The sequence below is a fragment of the Trachinotus anak genome, unplaced genomic scaffold (assembly GCF_046630095.1).
Source record: "Trachinotus anak isolate AG129_WGS33_773 ecotype Australia unplaced genomic scaffold, CSIRO_AGI_Tana_v1 ptg000010l, whole genome shotgun sequence".
Taxonomy (NCBI): domain Eukaryota; kingdom Metazoa; phylum Chordata; class Actinopteri; order Carangiformes; family Carangidae; genus Trachinotus; species Trachinotus anak.
In genome coordinates, this window is record NW_027273861.1 from 9,606,576 (window position 1) to 9,626,019 (window position 19,444).

Sequence of the window (19,444 nt, forward strand, 5' to 3'; positions counted from 1 at the left end):
ACAGTGCAAAGACAAAAAAAACTTCAGTAATCTTTGAGCCTGGCTGCGTCCACTTCTATAAATTGATTTATTGGACCCGGTCTGTCTTGTCATGTGCAGCTCTATATGACTCAAAGATTAGACACACGGACACACAAAAACACACAATACCCAGACACAGTGGGCACTGGGATACAGGTCAGGGGCTTAGAGCAGGAAGCAGAGGCTCATGGATGACTTCAGTGAGTGAGCACATGAATGTTTTCTCTCCCCTCTCTCACCTGACAGCTCTTTATCTGTCCTCGCACCCCGCTCCCACCTGCTTGGCTCACAGTCCACTTTCTCTTTCTTTCCTTCCCCTCCTCCCTTCAGTTTCTGTTGTGCTGCCAACTGCTCAGTCGCTCTAATCCGTCACACGGCCCTCCAAACTCCTCCTGCTGGATCTTACAGCTTTGGAGTTTCTGAGAGCTTCCTGTGAGAGAGACAGGAAGGCTTTCAGACAGACACGTGAACCCATCGACAGAGAAAGTGACTGGCTTGGCATGTAGAGCGACAGACAGAAATGGCAAATGTATACAGTACTAAGAACACAAAACCCCAGAAGCACAAGAGCAACGCTAGAGACAAAACATTTTGTGTTCCATGACCACTACTGTGTGTTTGTGAGTGTGTGTGCGTGGGTGTGTGCTTGAGTTTGTGTGCTCGGTCTGATCCCGTTATTTCTCGGAGGGCGATCTTAGAGCGTGAGTATGAAGCACAGAGACCATCTAATGCAATAAGTCAATATTACATCCCATCATTGCACACACACAGTCACAAACACACACACACACACACACAGCACAAAACAGCCTTCCAGGGGTAAAGATGAGCATTTTCTTCTTTGTGGATCCCTCCTTTTGAAGCAGTTCATGTCTCTAGCTTCTCCTTTATGCATCCTCATTGACAGCACGGCTGCCGTGGACTGAGCTGTGGTGAAGATCACGCTCTCGTCTCATTTGTCTCAGGAGGTGAAAATTACACGTGTCAGATATTCAAACAGAAGCAGGAGAGGTGAAAAGTCAAAAGGCAACAACTGTTTATGCATCACTTTCAGCGTGACCCCACTTTGAGAGCTTAAACGCACACACACACACACACACACACACACACACATACACAGACAGACACACACTTTCTAGCATAAAAGCCATTCTGTAGATGACATTGTGTGGGAGCAGAGGAGAGTGTGGCTGTCAGCAGGATTCCCTCTGCTCGCTTGCCCTTGAATGGCGTTAAGAGGAGCCTGAGAGGAGTTGGTTGTACCACAAAGGACAACACCATCATTAGATGGCCATGCTACGGTAGAAAGGATGACTGTCAGACTTGATGAGGAATTGTCGTATTTTTCAATCTCATTCTCATAATTGTGGCCATTCTATGCTAACGTTGCAGTCCCCACCTCTGTGTTAGAGATCCACAAAGTATGACTCCTGCAAAAAAAGACATTGATAAGGGCAAGTAGCACACACCCCATAAAGCTTTTACAAATAAAGTTACTGTCGTTTTCTCTTAACACTGGCCGTCATACAAAAGAAAAAGTGTTCAGTGTTGACAAGGAGCTTTGAAAACATGACCTTTCCAGGGAAAAGTAGACGCTGAGTGGACTGTGAAATGTGAAACAGGCCAGTCAGTAAGTAGCTGTACTAAAAAGGAGAAAATAATCATTGTCAGTCTCGCTGTCCATCCTAGAAAAGTCAACATATTGAACATATGATTAAAACTTGAAGTGAAGACAGTATTTATATTATTCTGTATTTATTAGCTTAAAAAGTCTGCAAATGAGCCAGAACTAGTTGTAGTTCTTGTTCATGCTTTATGCCGTTCTGACTCAGACTTTGGTGGTTTGAACAGTGTCAGGTACAAGCGCCTTTTCCAGCATGTTCAGACTGTAACTGTGAGAGTGAGATGCAGAGGTCAGAGGTCACAAGAAGGTTAGAGACAGATGTTTCATAATTATATGAACAAGACAAACTTTCTATATATAAGAAACACACAAACATGTACTCACACAGACAAACAAAAACAACACCACACTGAGCAGGTCTCTGACTTATATTACATGGGGCCTACACACACACACACACACACACACACACACACACACACAAAACAGGCTGTTAATGATCACTGGGCTATAATCTTGGTTGTCTGACTTGCCGTAGCTCTCCTGTTTCTAGTCTCTCAATTTTGGCTTTACACACTCCTACATACACACACACACACACACACACACACACACACACACACACACTGAACACACTCAGACTATTATTGTATGAATCTACACAGAACTTGCTTCTGTATGACTGAGCGGTTCTGGCTATTTAAAAACTGCAGTAACTTATATTAAGTGCCAGTTATCTTTTACTATTATTAAAATGATAGACTGATGTTTAACCAGTGACTGTCGCTTCATTCTTGTCTATAAAAGTGTGTTTTCTGTGTCCTACAGTGATGTGAAAAAGTACACCTACTATGTCAGCACAATGTGTGGATGGAGGGACGGAGGGAAGGAGGGCAGAGAGGTGATTGATTTAGCCTCTGCACCAACGCCCTGGCACTCGAGTTGGGATGGATGGAGGGGTGGGAGAGAAGGAGAAAAGAGGTGCATAAAGCTGCACCTGCAACCTCACGTAAACCTCGTCAACCCTGAACTACACTTTTTCCCTTTTTCATGTCTTTCTTTATTTTTCAACCTTTCTAATTCCCTCTTTCGATTTTTTCAGCCTCCTCCATGCCTCCAGTATTTCCCTCCATCTCCTGTTTGCTCTCATTTTTTTCCCCCACTCTGCCTCTCTCTCCTCATTTGTCTTGTCTTTTGCTCTCCTTTGCTTTACCTCCCTCCTTTATCTCCTCTCGTCTTTTTTGGCAGGAACAGCGGTTTTATTATCCAACCTCACCTCTGCCAGGATGGGTCAGATACTGCAGTGGAGCCGTCTTCACTTGGCACTTAATGTAGAGAGGGAGGGGAAAAAAACACAGCTGAGGGAGGTAGAGAGAGAGTGACATGGAGGGGGAGAGTGTATCCATATACTGCACAGTCTGAAGGTGAGAGGGTTCAGCCTGGCAGCCCAGCTCATGGTGTAAAGTTTGTGTATTTATGCATGTGTTTGTTCAAATGTAAGGAAGGTGTGTGTGTGTGTGTGTGTGTGTGTGTGTGTGTGTGTGTGTGTGTGTGTGTGTGTGTGTGTGCTGCAGCTCCTCGTGGTGAGTGGTGCGTCACTGTGTCTGTGTGCTCCCTGAGGAGGGATGGTAGACCAGACATGGCACGCTGATGCCAGAATGCCAGGCCCAGTCTCTGCTGCCAGCTCCGAGGAGCCTCAATCGATCCTGACAGCTCAGTGTGTCACCAGGTCACACTCGCACACTGAGGCAGAAAAACAAGGACAAGGAACCGTTTCAATCGGCCAACGTTTCCTACTCTCCTTTTACCACTTCTATTAGAATTAGAACATAGTAAGAATGAAATCTGATACATGGAGTGTGGCCTGTGGAGCAAATCCACGTTCACCCTAGTGCCATATCAGGACTTTTTTTTTTGCTATCGTCTACTACCAAACTCATGCCCTCCTAGTCAGGCAGGACTATGGTTTGTTTAGAAATTCCTTCGATGCAGGTCATCCACCCATTTCAGGCAGAAACAGCATTAGCAGCAACAAAAGATTACTCTGCAACTTCTACTGGCTGGCAGGAGGCCCCGGGGCAGACCCAGAACACGCTAGAGAGATTATATATTTCATCTGGCCTGGAAACGCCCCAGGGTCCCCCAGCAGGAGCTGAGAAACGTTGCAGGGGAGAGGGACGTCTGTACTGTTTTGCTTGACCTGCTGCCACCACAGCACCACATCGGATTATGGGCAGAAAAAGGGATGGATGGATGGTTGGATGGTATTTTCTTGTTAAATCAATCCTATTTTTTCCACCTAAAGTAAAGAATAAAGTGTATATTATTTTTATATAGGGTTAGGGTTAGGGTTAGGGTTATTATTATCTAAAGGTAACTTTTTTCTACCTTATGATTAAAAAGATATACCAACAATTTAATATTGCACCTCAATAAAGTTGGGAAACTCGCAAGAAACATATAAAAGAAAATATCATTGAAATTAAAGCAGCGGAGGTGAGATAGTCTGACTAGTCACCAGGAAATGCTGATGTCTTACAAAAACCCTGGTCCCACTTTATGGCTCTGAGTTTCTTTTACAAATACTTCAAGACCAAGTCGGATTATATTATTATATAGATATTCCAGGACTGAACCTTTGAACTTGTAGAGGAAATGTTTTGGTCAAACAGAGAGGGATGGGAGGAGGGTGGGAGGAAATGGAGACATCACATGACACTCATGAAAACTGTGCCACAGTGAATGCAATCCTCCATTCAAGAGTCATATCTGATACACCACGGGAACATTTTCCCGATCTAATTCTCTAACCCACACCCGAGGAGCTTAATGTTCACGTCCCTTTACATTCAGCAGGTTGTCAGAGGGGGAGCGTGGATCAGTGCTGAGCGGCATGAGAAGGTGAACCAGCCTCTGTGCCTCAGATTAAACCTCAGAATAGCAGCTCAGTGTTCCTGTAATAGAGCTCGTCTTCCTCTGAGACTAACAGCTCATTACCACAGGACTGCCCCCAAGGACCCCCCCACCCCACCACCCTCCCCTCCAATCACCAGCACATCACCCCTCTCAAAACGACCTCACCCCTGAGATGGAGCCCCCACATTGTGAGGCATAAATGCACCCCTCTGCCCCCTCTTACACTGAACTGCTAATCTTAGTAATGTAACTCCCATTACTCCTACTTTTGTATTTTACCTTCCTCTCCAGCATCATAGCTGCCACCCTGATGTCAGACATATGACCCATGTTTCTTTTGACGGAGCCCCACACACACACACACACACACACACACACACTCACCCACACACACACACACACACACACACACACACACACACACAAACACACACTCTCCCTCCTGCTGCCTCTGTTCCCCTCTGTCCCCTTGCAGGGTGGCTCTTGTCGACACCTTTCCTGATTTGGACGTTTTTGATGAGAATTTCCCACCTCAATCTCTTCTGTTTCCCTACTTAACCCTCCCATGGGCTTCCCAGATCAGCTCTGACTGACACACACACACACACAAAATGACTGGATCATGCTCGCTGTGTTGCACACACCAGCACATGAGCGTGCACGTGCACACGCTTGCTTCACTGTAGCCTTAATGAGGTCTCATCATGTCTTTTAAACTCTCTCTCTCTCTCTCTCTCAAACCCTCCTCCTCCTCTTCCCCCTCTCTCTGCTTTCTCTTTTTCTCTTCGTCAAGTGTCATCATTTTCACTCTGGCGCTCTACTGAGGTGTCAAATTAAAACATTAGCTGAGACAAGTAATTGAACTCCTTTTGGAATTTGGATCAACATAATAAACTATTTTCAGAGTCCTGTTTTGACAGTCACGTAGACTCCTCAAAGACATACACAAACAAGTCATCACTAAATAGGTCTCTCCATGGATACAAAGTGTATTGTTCTCTGTCTGCTTTGCACCAGCATAAGTGGGTGATGGTGTGAGAAAGTAAGGAGGAGGCGGGGGTGTGTGTCTGAGTTGTGTGTGCATGTGTATGGATGGATCCAGGAGAAGTCCTGAGTATGGACACGACCACAATACATGGTCTCATTGGAGGGAGAGGACCTGGATGTGGAGGAGAAACGAGAGTCTCTGCATAAAAAGCAGAACCCTGGTATCATCATTTCAGCAGCTGTGTCCGAGTGTGGACATTAGTACGTCCACTCTGTGAGTTCAGGGTTTGAGAGCTGAGTGTGGAGCTGAAGGGTAGGCAACAATTAATAGTTCAGATCAGTCACAAACACTAACCAGAGACCGATGGGATCACACCAGCTACGACGCCTTTGTTCCAACCTATGAGCAGTCATTATGACATTAGTACATGAGTACATGGGGTCAGACCGCACTCATCTTCAAAACTACTTCATTTTGACATCAACTCCACACAAGTTTCATGTGATGCTATCGCGCTGAGGAGATCTGTCCACAGACAAACAGATGACTAAACTCCTGCCAAAGAGAACAAAACCACCTCTGTGGTAGTTTGTGCCCCAAGCATTTAAACATAATTTAACACCACTAGCTTGAACATCTATGACAAAGTGGGTACATGATTAAACTTTTGATAAAATGAATAAGAAGGATCATCCATCCAATTTCCATGGTACCAAAAAAATTCATACACATGGGTCAGAGTATTCACACATGTGCATTGTCCTGACATATTTGTTTTTATAAACCTCAATTTATGTGGGAAGAGCCATATGCAACTTTAAAGTCTTGTTTCATGTGTACAGAGGAGTTTTAAACAGGCCTCTGGTTTTTGAGGTGAAGGTTCAGAAATGGGGAAGGTGGCCTGGAAATGGAGGAAAGTTTGAACATGAAGTAGAGGACTGGGATGGGATGGAGAGGGCCTTAGTCTGTTGCAGGTCTCATGATTGAAACGAGTCCATCTGCATGACAAGGTGCATCCTTCGAGGGTCACCTGTTCAGCCTCAGGGAAATGTGAAGCATTTAAGCTTACCTCGCATTTTTTGTCAAAACACAAATAAAGGATAGATTCTCACATGCCCTTTTCTCAGAAACGGCTGGCTCAGCATTTTACGAGTCTGGTTATAGTAGCTGTGTTCGTGTGATGGATGGCCTCTTGATCCTATTCCAGGTTTAGGTTTAGTCTGACTCCTCTCTGGAGACACTGAATATAGTCGAGAAGAAACCCACTCAGATGAAATGCACACAGCCGCAGAGGCTGCGCTCGCAGTCGAGCAGGTACAGCTGACTATTGTGAAATGGACAACATGACGGTGTGAATACAAGATCCTGTACTTCGGTCAGGACATTAAAATAATCTGTGCAAGACTTCTTATGTAAACTATCCTCTTTCACCAGCAATTTAGCAGTCTCAGGAGAATACCACTATAAACTCAATAATTCACTCCGGCACATTTTCCTCTTCTGTCCCAATCTGTGGTGGACTGATGAGTTTGGTAGTGGTTGTACTTTGCTGCTTCCCAAGAGATCATGAACAGCTGATTTCTCTGACTCTCTCTGCTGTCTACCGTTTACTTGTCTATCTTTAACAAGCTCCCTGAAGAGATATACTTGCACTTCCACCCCAGCAGGATGACGTAAGCCCTTTTCTATTACTTAAAAGTCATCCAAGAATCTACTATTGGGCTATTTACCTCATGTTATGGGGCAAAATCAGTAAAAGTAGCAATCACACATGACATACATCAGTAGCATAAACAGGTTTTGATGAACTTTCCCTCATGAACCTATGAAATGAAAGAAGGCAAAGACAGAAAACGAGAAAGATCTTGTAAAAAGCAGGGTCAGATAGTCGGATATCCTGCTGGAGGCTGCAGCTAAAAACTGACATTTTTGGATCAATACATGAGAGGGCAGGATAAAAGCTGGGAGGAGAGGGAGAGAGGAAGAAGAGATACAATTCTGTGTTTCCTCTCCTCCACATGAGCCCCCCCCTCTTTTCACCAAGATGCTCTCCTATCGATCTGACATAACAACTCTGTATGCATGTATGTGTGTGTGTGTGTGTGTGTGTGTCAGGAGGAGCAGATGCTTGTAGCTCTTGACAAGTCTGACTCAGCCCAAACCCAGTGTGCGTGTGTGTGTGTGAGTGTGTGTGTGTGTGTGTGTGTGTGTGTTAATGAAAACCCCTCTCAGCCTTGTTTTTTAGTGAATTACATTTTGGAGTTTCAGAATGAAGCAAGCAAGTGCTCTTGAGGAAGTTCGTTTCAATCAAATAAGTTATTTTTACTCTACGTTGTGATCACACTGACACTTCCCAGAGATGCAACATCTATGCACACTTTCCTAAAAAACACATACATTACTGCTTATTGATGGAAGAATAGAAAAATATGCTAAATATTTTTACCTATCTTCTTCAGCTGATGCAAATACATAGTGCCTGTGTTAGAGGAACCACTCTGCAGTCCCTTACAAGGTGGGATATTAAGCTATCGAGGGGGAAAAAAGCCTCAGTCATTTATCTTAAGTCACTCTTTGAGCATGGCTTGTTGGCCTTTTAGAAAAAGAAGATGAGTTCTTTTCCTCTCCCTGCAAATGATAAGAGAGCGATAAATTATGACTGTAGGCAAAAGTGGTAATGGATTTAACACAGTGAGTGCCTTCACAGGGGAGAGCATTTACATGCTGGAGTGAATCTGAGTGAAGTGAATGTAAGTAGAACCTAGTCATATTACCTCAACATACCCACCTGTTTTCTTCTACGCCTTTATCTTGTCGTTTCGTGTTGTTGTGCATCTCAATTCTTCAAGAGCATATCCTGTAAAAGGCATACACTTACATTAAAGAGTAATCAGTGATATACTTAGAATTCGGCCCATATATGATTGTCTGAGCATGTCTGAACTTTTTAAGACTTGGAGTATGCAGCTTTATGAGCCTGTGCTCATGCTACATTCATGCAATGCTGGGAAAAAACACCCGCTGTGACTCGAGAGTGCTGATCATGGATATATTAAGGAGAAAGGTGTTTACACATTATTCTCAGGTATTTAGCCCCACTGCTAACCCCTGGAGGTCAGATAAACAGCCTAAATTAGCATACATTTTTTTGTGTTATGTAACAGTCAATTATCAAGTGAAACCAGGCGCAAAATGTGTATTGGTCCTTTTTAATTTAGTTGTTTTTAATTACATTGTGTTACATTGTTGTACTTACAGGCTAATGTTTAGCAGCTGTAATGTTTCCCATGTTCAACATCTTAGTTTAGCATGCTAACGTGCTAACGTGTGGACCAAATGTCATGGTAAAATATCCAGAAGCTGCTGAGACATTTCACTCACGACCACAAAGGCCAACCTCCTGCTGGCACTTGAATGAAAGTAAGGGGATCACCAAAGCCATTAGGATCCATCCCCTGGGGACCTTGGATGTACAAAATTTCGTAGCAATTCATCTCATAGGTTTTGAGATTTTTCAGTCTCACCTCTCTCCCCAAGGCAGAGCAGTAAATGAAAATTGTGGACATCAGAATCAGAATCAGAATCAGTTTTATTGCCAAGTATGTTTTCACATACAAGGAATTTTTTCTGGTGATTGGTGCAATTGATCAGCAACAGTGGGGCTCTCTAGCCTTGTTGATGAGGCTAATAGCAGATGGGAAGAAGCTATTTTTGTGGCGAGAGGTTTTGGTCCTGAAGGACCGCAGCCTCCTGCCAGAGGGGAGTGTCTCAAAGAGTTTGTGTCCAGGGTGGGAGGAGTCAGCTACAATCTTCCCTGCACGCCTCAGAGTCCTTGAGGCGTACAGGTCCTGGAGGGACGGAAGATTGCAGCCAATCACCTTCTCAGCAGAGTGGATGATACGCTGCAGTCTGTTATTGTCCCTCTCCGTGGCAGCAGCGTACCAGATGGTGATGGAGGAGGTGAGGATGGACTCAATGATGGAGGTGTAGAAGTTCACCATCATAGTCCTTGGCAGGTTGAACTTCTTCAATTGCCTCAGGAAATACATCATCTGCTGGGCTTTTCTGATGAGGGAGCTGATGTTCAGCTCCCATTTGAGATCCTGTGTGATGGTGGTTCCCAAGAAGCGAAAATGCTCCACGGTAGCCACGGGGGAGTCACACAGGGTGATGGGGGTGGGTGGGGCTGGGCTCTTCCTGAAGTCCACTATCATTTCCACTGTCTTCAGAGCGTTTAGCTCTAGGTTGTTCTGCCTGCACCAGGTCACCAGACGCTCAGTCTCCCACCTGTAGGCAGACTCATCGCCATCAGAGATGAGTCCAATGAGAGTGGTGTCGTCTGCAAACTTCAGGAGCTTGACAGACTGATGGCTGGAGGTGCAGGTGTTGGTGTACAGGGAGAAGAGCAGAGGAGAAAGAACGCAGCCTTGCGGGGATCCAGTGCTGATGGTCTGGGAGTCAGACACGTGCTTTCCTAGCTTCACGTGCTGCCTCCTGTCAGACAGGAAGTCGGTGATCCACCTGCAGGTGGAGTCAGGCACGCTCAGCTGGGAGAGCTTGTCCTGCAGCAGAGCCGGGATGATGGTGTTGAAGGCAGAGCTGAAGTCCACAAACAGGATCCTGGCATAGGTCCCTGAGGAGTCCAGGTGCAGGACATGAAATAACTTTGGAGTTACTAAATGATCACCTAAACCCTTCATGTGCATAGGCTCACATAAGCCCCGTGCTGACCACGACTCTGTGTCTCTCTAAAGCTGATAGGCTGTAACTGTCATATCAAACCCATCTGTACTTTAAATGCTCACACTGGTAACTATTGTAAGGCCTGCCAGCTAAATGTAGGAGTATGGCCGACTGGTTTCTCTGCGTTGTGTCAGATTCAAGTGCTCTCAGAAGAGCTCTCCAGCTGCATTCAGCATCAGCATCCTATTTATAAAAAAGTGTATTGAGGCGTGGGACGAGAGCATTATGTTGTGTCATTATGTCAGATGGCATAAACCATGGCAATGTGCTACTCAAGTAAGTGAGTAGAAGAGAGTCTGTGTGCGTAGCTACACACACACACACACACACACACACACAGTGGCCTGGCCTATAATCGTCCCTATTTAAAATGCTAATTTCCTCTCTCCCGCAGGTGCCTAACTGTGTTTGAGACTAAATTGCTCGTCATAGCAGGTCAATCTGAGCCTAATGAATTCAGCTGTTCTCCCATTACACTTATCGATGCTGAATGGTGGACGACAGGTGCACCGAGCGCTGGGGGTTTGAAAGCAAAGCCTGCAGCCTTGTCTTGCTTCCTCAGATGGATTTCCACATCAGCATGTGAATATTTTAGTGTTCGGCTTGGATGAGGCTTTGACCTTTGACCATCTCCATTACACGGGATGTTTCACTCAGTGACACTCACTTGCTCACTGGCACTAAACCACCAGTCAGATTAAATCACCTGTCCCCAGTCACCACACCAGCCCATTCCTGACTTGATGGTCAAACACTGAACAGGAGCAGCACTTACTTTATTTAAGGGGATTTATTACATATTTTACTCTGTGCATGGGTTTTGAAATATTGACTGAATGAAAGTGGATAAAAGCCATTACAATGTAGAGGCAATGTAGCTCTTAGGATGGAGATCATTTACATATGAATGCATCAACATGCGCAGAGGCACATATACAAAGTGCCAACTGAGTGTTCTTAGTGTTTTCTAAGCCTGCAGCACACTGCAGAAATGCTATGGTCAGGATGCAAAGCACAGGATGCATGATGGTGTGGGTGGATGGTAGACACACACACACACACACACACACACCACATAATGCTTAAAGCCTGGAAGTAATTCTCAACCCTGATTCCCAAGATCGTCTTTGGTTTACGTCCAGCTGTGGAGACCAGTGAGAGCGGTTTCAATCCACTGCAGGTCACATCTAAAAACTCCTTAAAAACAGTCTGTTCTTGATGTTCACCGGTGCTCAGATCAGCACAGTTCACTTAACTCAAGTAAAGTGAGAGGGAAAAGTGTACGAAGTCTACTAACTTCATTGTTACACAAGAACAATGTCCTCCCTGCCTATCCAAACTGTGCTATCACTCTCAAAGCCCACATACACTCAGACAGAGAGCCGCAGACCCCACGGAGAGAGTAATCACAGGTAATGATAACCTAGGGTGAGCATAATTTTCCTCCATAGCACAGAAACACGACACAACAAACCAGTTTCTGTGGGCCTGGAGAGCCATGTGAAGAGGAGAAATGAAAGCAAACAGCAAGGGAGGGAGGTAAGAGGCCACAGGAGGACATCTAGCAGGGAAAAAAAAAAAAACATCAGTAAGTGACCAAATATTTTCCACAGCTTTCTCTGCTGCTTCGCCTAAGGGATCATCCACAGGAACAGAGAAGAAAGAGAAAACACAACAAGAGCAAAACAGAGACGGATGATGTAAATGTTGCTCCTGTGGCTCTGGATCTCATTCAAGAAGCAGATTTAGAGTTCATCGACAGCTGTGATGTAATACTTAATGCATGGTTATAAATTAGCTCATACAGTTGTACCATGTGAGCCTGAACCGCAGCAGCACTCAAGGCATGCAAAGGATAGTGGGTTTGAGCTAATGGCAATCATTCAGTAAGTCACTTTACAGTAAGTACTCTGTGGTATTCTCCTCACTTTAGACAGACAATCTATCAACACTCTTATTTACTCTTAGTTTATTAGTATGCCAGGCTTCACTAGACATCCCCCCCAAATGTCTACAAAACTGTGGATGCTTTTCTTATTTCTCTTTCTCTGTTTGCAGTTTGTTGAACGTTGCTCATCTTAGCTCAGCTATAGCTCAAGCAGCTTCTCGTCTCAAAAATGAGGCGACATCTCAACGATTGATTCACTGATGGGGCAGCACAGCGGTGCAGTGGTTAGTGCTGTCGCCTCACACCAAGAAGTGTCCCGGGTTTGGGCCTGGGGCCTTTCTGTGTGGAGTTTGCATGTTCTCCCTGTCTGAGTGGGCTCCCCCCAGGTACTCTGGCTTCCTCCCAAAGTCCAAAGACGTAAACATTAGGTTAATTGGTGACTCTAAATTGCCCATAAATGTGTGGTTCTTTGCTCATTTTTGAGTCTGGTTTGAGTCTGTTTATTGACTATCTGAGCTACTGTTACACAATGTTTTACCTACAATTATCCTGGAATTGTCATTTGCTGTTCAGCCAAACTAAGACAGGCTCACTTAAACTCCTTCTCTAACAGCATAAACCGAACCTCTCTAAGCCAGAAGTGAACTGCAAGATGCAGTTCATACTCCAGGGCCGTGCCTAAAAAAATGGATAACCATCTTGTGTGTCTTATGTGTCATCATCTTACCCCTTAGAAATAAACTGTTGTGTGTGTGTGTGTCAACCATAGACCGTGATTCTCCTCTCTGTTTCAAAGGGTTAAATATGTCACGTTCTCGGGGGAATGAAGCTTATCTAAAACACTGGATTATGTAAAGGGAACCTTAGCTTGGGCTAATCCCTCTCTCCTGTCTGACTGCCGCGCCGCTCTTTGATGTGGGGTTTACAGTGGAGACGACATGGTGTCAGGTAGATGTTGTTATGTTGTTGTTCCCCTGAGAGAAACAGGAATAATGCTGTTGTAACATCTCTGTCCAGATTTTCCACTATACCACTGACTTAAATGATATGCACATGTGGACATCCCAGTAGCTGGGAGGCTGCTTGCAGCATTTTCCACCACATGAATGTCCACGATCACTTTCTCTGTCACTGCGCTGCTGCACATTACAGTCACTTGTTAATCATGGAAGTGAGAGTCTTCTGTTTGCATGCGAACTCAGCGATGGTTCATGTCTTTCTGTCTGACAGTGCCCGTGTCATGTACGTGACACATCTGGTTTTGAACAGATTCAGTGTGTTTCTCTTCATTTCACATGTATGTTAAGTGTTTCTGTGTATGTAGAAAGAGGGATTTCTAGTTTAATCGCCTGGTGAGTCTGATAATGAGATAATCGGGCAGCCCTCCTCATGCCCATCCCTCCCCCTCTCTCTCTTCAGACCCCTCTGTCCTTGGCTGACCACTCCCTCCTCACGCCCATTGGCCTCCGCAACCAGAGCTGACAAGCAATTGGCTGCAGGGGGAATTCTGAGGAATAGGACTAGTTAATTATGCTAATCCAAGAAACTGATAAGGAGATGATTTGAATTTTTAAAAGCTCTGGAAACACTTGCACACGCTGACGCAGTGTGGTTTACAGAGAGAGGGCCTCTGTGAGAAAAACGTGAGAATGTTTCGTCAGAATAAGCAGAGCGAGCAAGTGCAGGAAACAGAGAGAGATAACAGTCATAATTGAGCTGTTCCTTAGTTCTCATAAACCTCCATCTATGTGTTTCCAGCTTCCCTTTTTTTTCTCCACATTTTCAAATACTCAGTAGTAATCTGAATATCGTGTTTTAAATTTAACAATCCTCTGGATGCTGGGCTTTTCCTCCCCCAACTCAGAGCTCAGTTCCTCCTCTGTTGCTGGTACGCTGCTGGCCTTTCCCCTCCCTTGTTGCTAACTGATGTCTGTGGGCGGATAACACTGCTTCACTGATGCACAACTCATGAAACACCACACACCACTCTTTTTTTTTTTTTTTTTTTTCTTTCCCTTTCTTCTTTTTCATCTCTGCCTGAAACTATTTCAGCACCAGATAATTCTTGATGTGCACAAACATGTCATTACTGCCCAGTTTTGTTTAGTTTTTTTTCTTTTTTTTTTTGGATCTTGAAGAGCAGCACCCAGTAGACTTTTGCTGCCTCTCCTAACAAACTGATTCTAAACCCATTTATGTTCAGGATCTACAGCCCTGCAGCGGCTTTTATCAGACTTTACTGGATTCATTCCTAATCTATTCAAAGCAGTGTTAAAACTACACAAATGCTGCGAATCTTATAGTCTGAATCTATCCATAATGTTTCGGTTCATGTCTTTTTGTGTGTATCACATGAAGCATGTGGGGGAAAAAAGTTCAGTTTATTATCTTGTGGTGTCTCTGCTGGTAACCTCCTGTGTCCCACAGCAGTCAAAGTGCACAACTGCCTCTGCAGTCCTGCAAAAACACAGGATCCATGAGAGCTTGGCAGTGCAGCTCTGCCTGCCAGGACTCAAGCTGCACTGTGGAAACAACTGATTCCTGCAGGATAATGAACTGAGGGAAAACAGGGAGCTCTCACCCTCACTTGACTCTCCATATCTTATTGCTTCATTTTTGACATGCAACCTAAATGTTCATAAATCAGTGTATTCCCGGCTGCAGATAGTGAGGCACACTACTCACCCCAGAGCACAAAGCTTACAGCTTTCTCGCCCACAACAGCAGAGAGTCAGAGACGTGCAATCCCTGATAACTACTACTTTTTGTTGTCTAGTTTTGTGCCAGATACATTTCCTTTAGTAAATGGCTCCTGGAAAATGTATCTTGCAAAAATTGCGCCTTAATTCAATACAACCATCTTTCAGTTATGTAATTCTGCGTCTTGGATTTAACTCTGCTAAACTGTGATGTAAAATTAATGTACCGAAAGGAAATTCAGAACTAAGAATGGCAGTAATTTGACATGATTAATATGGATATTCAACCATCCTTAGAAGCTTCTGGTGGGACTGAGAGTTGAACTGCAGAGTTAAAGACATTTCGAAAAGAGAGAAAGTGGGAAAGAGGGAAGAAAGCGGTGGGATGGAGCAACAGAGGAGGGGGATAGGGGCGAGATCGAGTATCTGTGGGAGTATAATTAACTCTGTGGTCTGCCTCTCTGCAGGCCTGCGGCATATAGCTCTGAAATGCTGATTCAGTACACAGATAGACGGAATAGCACAGGAGGGAGACGGGGGTGAGGAGAGGGATGCACTGAGAGAGGGAATGAGAGAGCGGGGTGTTGCAATGAACAGAAAATGTGAAATGAAGCTAAGACATCTCAGATGGGACGGGTTCTCATATTTCTGCACACAAAGACAAAAGCAAGGTGTAAATAATGACAGGAGTGAGAATAGAGATGCTTAAATGAATACAATGTAGGATCAACTCGTAAGTAAGATTTGCTTAACGGTTGCAGTGAGTAGATGTTGTACTTGAGGCAGGTTATCTGCAGAGTGTGTGCTTGACTTTATAAAGTGCAGATGCTTTACACAGCAGCACAAAGCCACAGCCTGCATAATCAAGAGAGCAGTGACATCTAGAGGTGAAACTACAGACATGACCTGCAATGAATTTCTACTGCAGAACATCTGATAGATACAGTTCCTGTAGCTTTTAGACAGAAAAAGGGCACACTTCAGTCCTCACTGCCCGGGGAAGCTGCTCAGTGCAGATGATCGCTGGTTGTTTGGGGCAGCTGTTAGGTGTTCATGTGTCTGTGTGAATTTACCTTTGTTAAAAAAAAAATCAAAATAAAGAAAAACGCCCGATGAAGCCGCTAAACTGAGCGTGACCAGGGTGATAGTGTTGAGCAGGGTGCTGACCCCGTGACAGAGGTAGAAATAGTTACAGTTTAAAGTTGTCAGTCTGTCACCAGGCCGGGGGCAGAGGCAGCTCACATCTATAATACATCAAGACGAGTGTCAGGTAAACTGGAGACAAGGACAAAACAATGGATGGATGGATGGACATTGATAATGTTCATTCACAGAATACCAGATCAACATTCAATCATAACCGCTACTACTAAAATATCTGTATAGCTAGATACCAGAAGGGACAAGTAAGACCATGTGTTTTTGATCCTTTGCAGTTGTCTGCTTGAGGGCGGTGGTCATTGATTTACACATTTTGTTAATATGCTCAATTTTTTTATTTAGCTTGACTTGGAAATGTTTAACATGTCTTAAAATCTGATTATTTTTATAGCTTCAATATTAAGACAAATATAAATATTCCAGAAATGAGCAAAAAGGCAACAGTAACTGAACTTAAAAGGTACAGATGACAAGTTCAACTCAGGCTGCTGACAGACGGCTTCTTGAAGCCTGCTGTGTTGATACTGACTATGAGTCAAACGATCCAATGTGGTAAGTGAAATTTGCTGTTGCTAGTTAAAAATCTACAGCCTGTGTGTTTCAGTATGACACAAGCAACAAGCAAATAAAGTGCATCCTCTTCAGCTCACAACAGAACAAAAGCTGTTTCCTGTGGTTTGTTGAGCAGAACAGACTGCTGGGACTTTCAACAACATCCAGTCAACATTTCTTAAAATCCCCTTCCCTTCAACAAACAGGAGCAGTATTAGTTCAGTATTAGTTTTTTTTTTAAACATTGTCAGTTAATTGTGACTCCCTTTTGAGAAAACAGCTACGAGGCCTGTAATGGTCCTCACCAGTGATCTCAGACAGTATGAGTGTAGTCAGGAGTCTGTAAAATGACACAATAAAAGGAGCAAATGTACGACAGTATTTTAACGTAGTGTGAACATGTGACGAAAATCATCATATAGCAGCCTCAGTGAGCGATCATATGCAAGTCCTGGAAAAGTATCCCACACACCAGGGTTCAATTAAAATTTAATTTAAAGTGTCCCAAGCAGTGGAGCTTTGTGCTCAGCGTGGATGGGCAATACTTCCACACTGCAGTTCTTGTCTTTCAGCCAAGTCCGTTCTCTTGGCTCTGTGTGTCTGAGTTTGTTTCAGGTTGATGGTCCTCTGTTGGCAGGAAGCCCCAAGTCCTGAGCAGAGCAAACCGCTGAGCGGGAGGAGTGGAAAAGTAGTCCTTCTGTCTCTGAGAGTAGGTCTGGACTGGACGGACGATGTCTCTATAACTCCAGTCCTGGTGACGCAAATGAGAAAGAAAGTTTGATTACACACTGATTTGACCTCTGATGGCCAGAAGCGTAACTTAAACTAAAATTAACCTGTAATTCTTCAACAACTAAATACATGATAATGAATATATACAATATTGTCAATTAAGGGCTGTCACATTATTGGTAAATTACCAAAAAACACAAAGGTTCTCTGATTCACTTTGACTGATCAGTATTTAATTTCATGTTGAAAACCCATAAAAACTTTGACCAGTGCTGCGTTTAATTCCAAGAAAATGTATTTAATCACAAGCAATCTTATTTCCCCCACATCTGGGTTTAAGTAGGTCTAAACGTGTTGGTAAATCATAATATGAACTTCAACGACCGAAATATTTAAAAAATTTTAGCAAGGCTTCAAACACTGAGGCTTGATGCAGAAAAAAATGTTCAACAAATAAAAACGATAAATTCCTTGATTAAAATTCATCAAAATATTTCACATCCACACTTTATCTTTTTGGTTAAAATACATTTGAGACAACTGAAATCTTCATAGACGTAGGATCCACAGGACAACAAAACCTCAAACACATGGGTGGTCTTTTATCTTAAGGCCTCTGTCTGGTGGTCCTTGACATGAAACAGTTTAGCATCCCTGGTGTGTATTTGTTGTGCATGCCACAGGTGCCAGAGTGCTGAGGCTCTGTACCTGCCAGTGAAGGTTGAAAGCCTCCAGCAGCTGTATCCTGCCCTCTCTGGTGGGCACACAGTCAGGAGGAGCAGGCTGCACCATCTCAGAGCCCACCTTCACATCTTCAAACACCAGCAGAGCTCTGATGGCAAACCAGCCCCCGAGCCTCGGGTGCACACACACTCCAAACATTTTCTGTGGGTAAACAGGGGGAGACGCACAAATCTCAAGCGAGGAGACACGAAGGGAAACTCTGCTCCACAAAATACTGACATGTATCAGGCAGCAACCGATGAGATTCCACAAACAAAGGCATTACTTTTTCAGCCCAGGGTTGGTCTGTGACATCAGACTGCTGGTAATAGAAAGCTGCTCCAGACACGTGAGCTGCGGTCTGTGCCAAGAACTTCGGTTTCCTGCTGGGCAGCAGCTCGTAGTCGTACCTCACATCCACCTTCTGTCCTGGAAAACACTGCAGGGCAGGTAGAGGAGAGAGAAATATTCAGGTGTCACAATCTGATCATGGAAATAGTTATTGTTGCAATCCTATCTCTAACTAGGTTTGAGCAATACAATTATATATATGCCCTGAGAAAAAATATAAATTTCTCAGCTGCTGGATATTCTGCCATAGTGTTTAATGCTAATATCTACTGGACCGCTGGGGACAATGTTGTAGAACTGCTTTATGGCAAAACAAAGGATCTTTGCATCATTATATAGTAGGTACATTTTTCAGGTATCCCCTGCACTGTGTGGGAATTACCATCTGATTATTTTATCTCTATATGACCTTTCAGTTTATATTACAAACAACTTCCAGCATCAGGATATAGTGAAATAAAAGTCTTGTCCGTCTGTCCCTTTCTGTCCCTCCACACCCCTCACCTGTGAGACAGCAGAGGTAACGCAGTGTTTGACACACTGGTCTATGGGGTCTGACAGGCCGTGGCAGCCCCGCTCCTCCATGAAGGGCAGGAAGGCTTGTTCAAACATGGCGGGAGAGCTGAGCACCACCACAGCAAGGCTGTCATCGGGGTGAGGGAGGTGCAGTGACGGAGACAGCACCGAGTTATACCAACCAACCTGTGTACATGGAGGCAAAGAAGCACAAATAAACTGCCTTTTCACCTCCTCAACTCCCAGTCCCAGGTAGCAGGTAAAAACATGTGGGAATGTCGTCAATTGTGTTTTTCATAGTGTGAAGCTCGTCTTGCTGTCAAAGCGACACATTAGAGGAATCAGTGCCACGGTACCTTTAGAGGATAAACTTCTAATCCCAGCTTTGATAAACAGCTCCCTAACAGTCCTGTTACACTTTCCACATTGAGAGTAGTAGTCGCCATTGTTGCATGTCAACATAGAGCTTGGGATTGTGGGTTATGGTGTTCTTTTGCGCCTCCAGTGTCAGAAAGATAGAAAGAGAGACT

General features: G+C 44.3%; 1 protein-coding gene across 1 annotated transcript; it reads right to left on the minus strand.

The window, feature by feature from the left end:
* Positions 1 to 16,179: 16,179 nt before the first annotated feature.
* On the minus strand, positions 16,180 to 19,428 carry mmachc (metabolism of cobalamin associated C). The gene is made up of 5 exons (XM_071487386.1): positions 19,271 to 19,428; positions 18,903 to 19,100; positions 18,334 to 18,486; positions 18,033 to 18,209; positions 16,180 to 17,343 (listed from the first exon to the last, which is right to left on the minus strand). Exons 1-5 carry the CDS (start codon positions 19,358 to 19,360, stop codon positions 17,161 to 17,163), a joined length of 801 nt encoding a protein of 266 aa, XP_071343487.1. The 5' UTR covers positions 19,361 to 19,428; the 3' UTR covers positions 16,180 to 17,160.
* Positions 19,429 to 19,444: the final 16 nt, after the last annotated feature.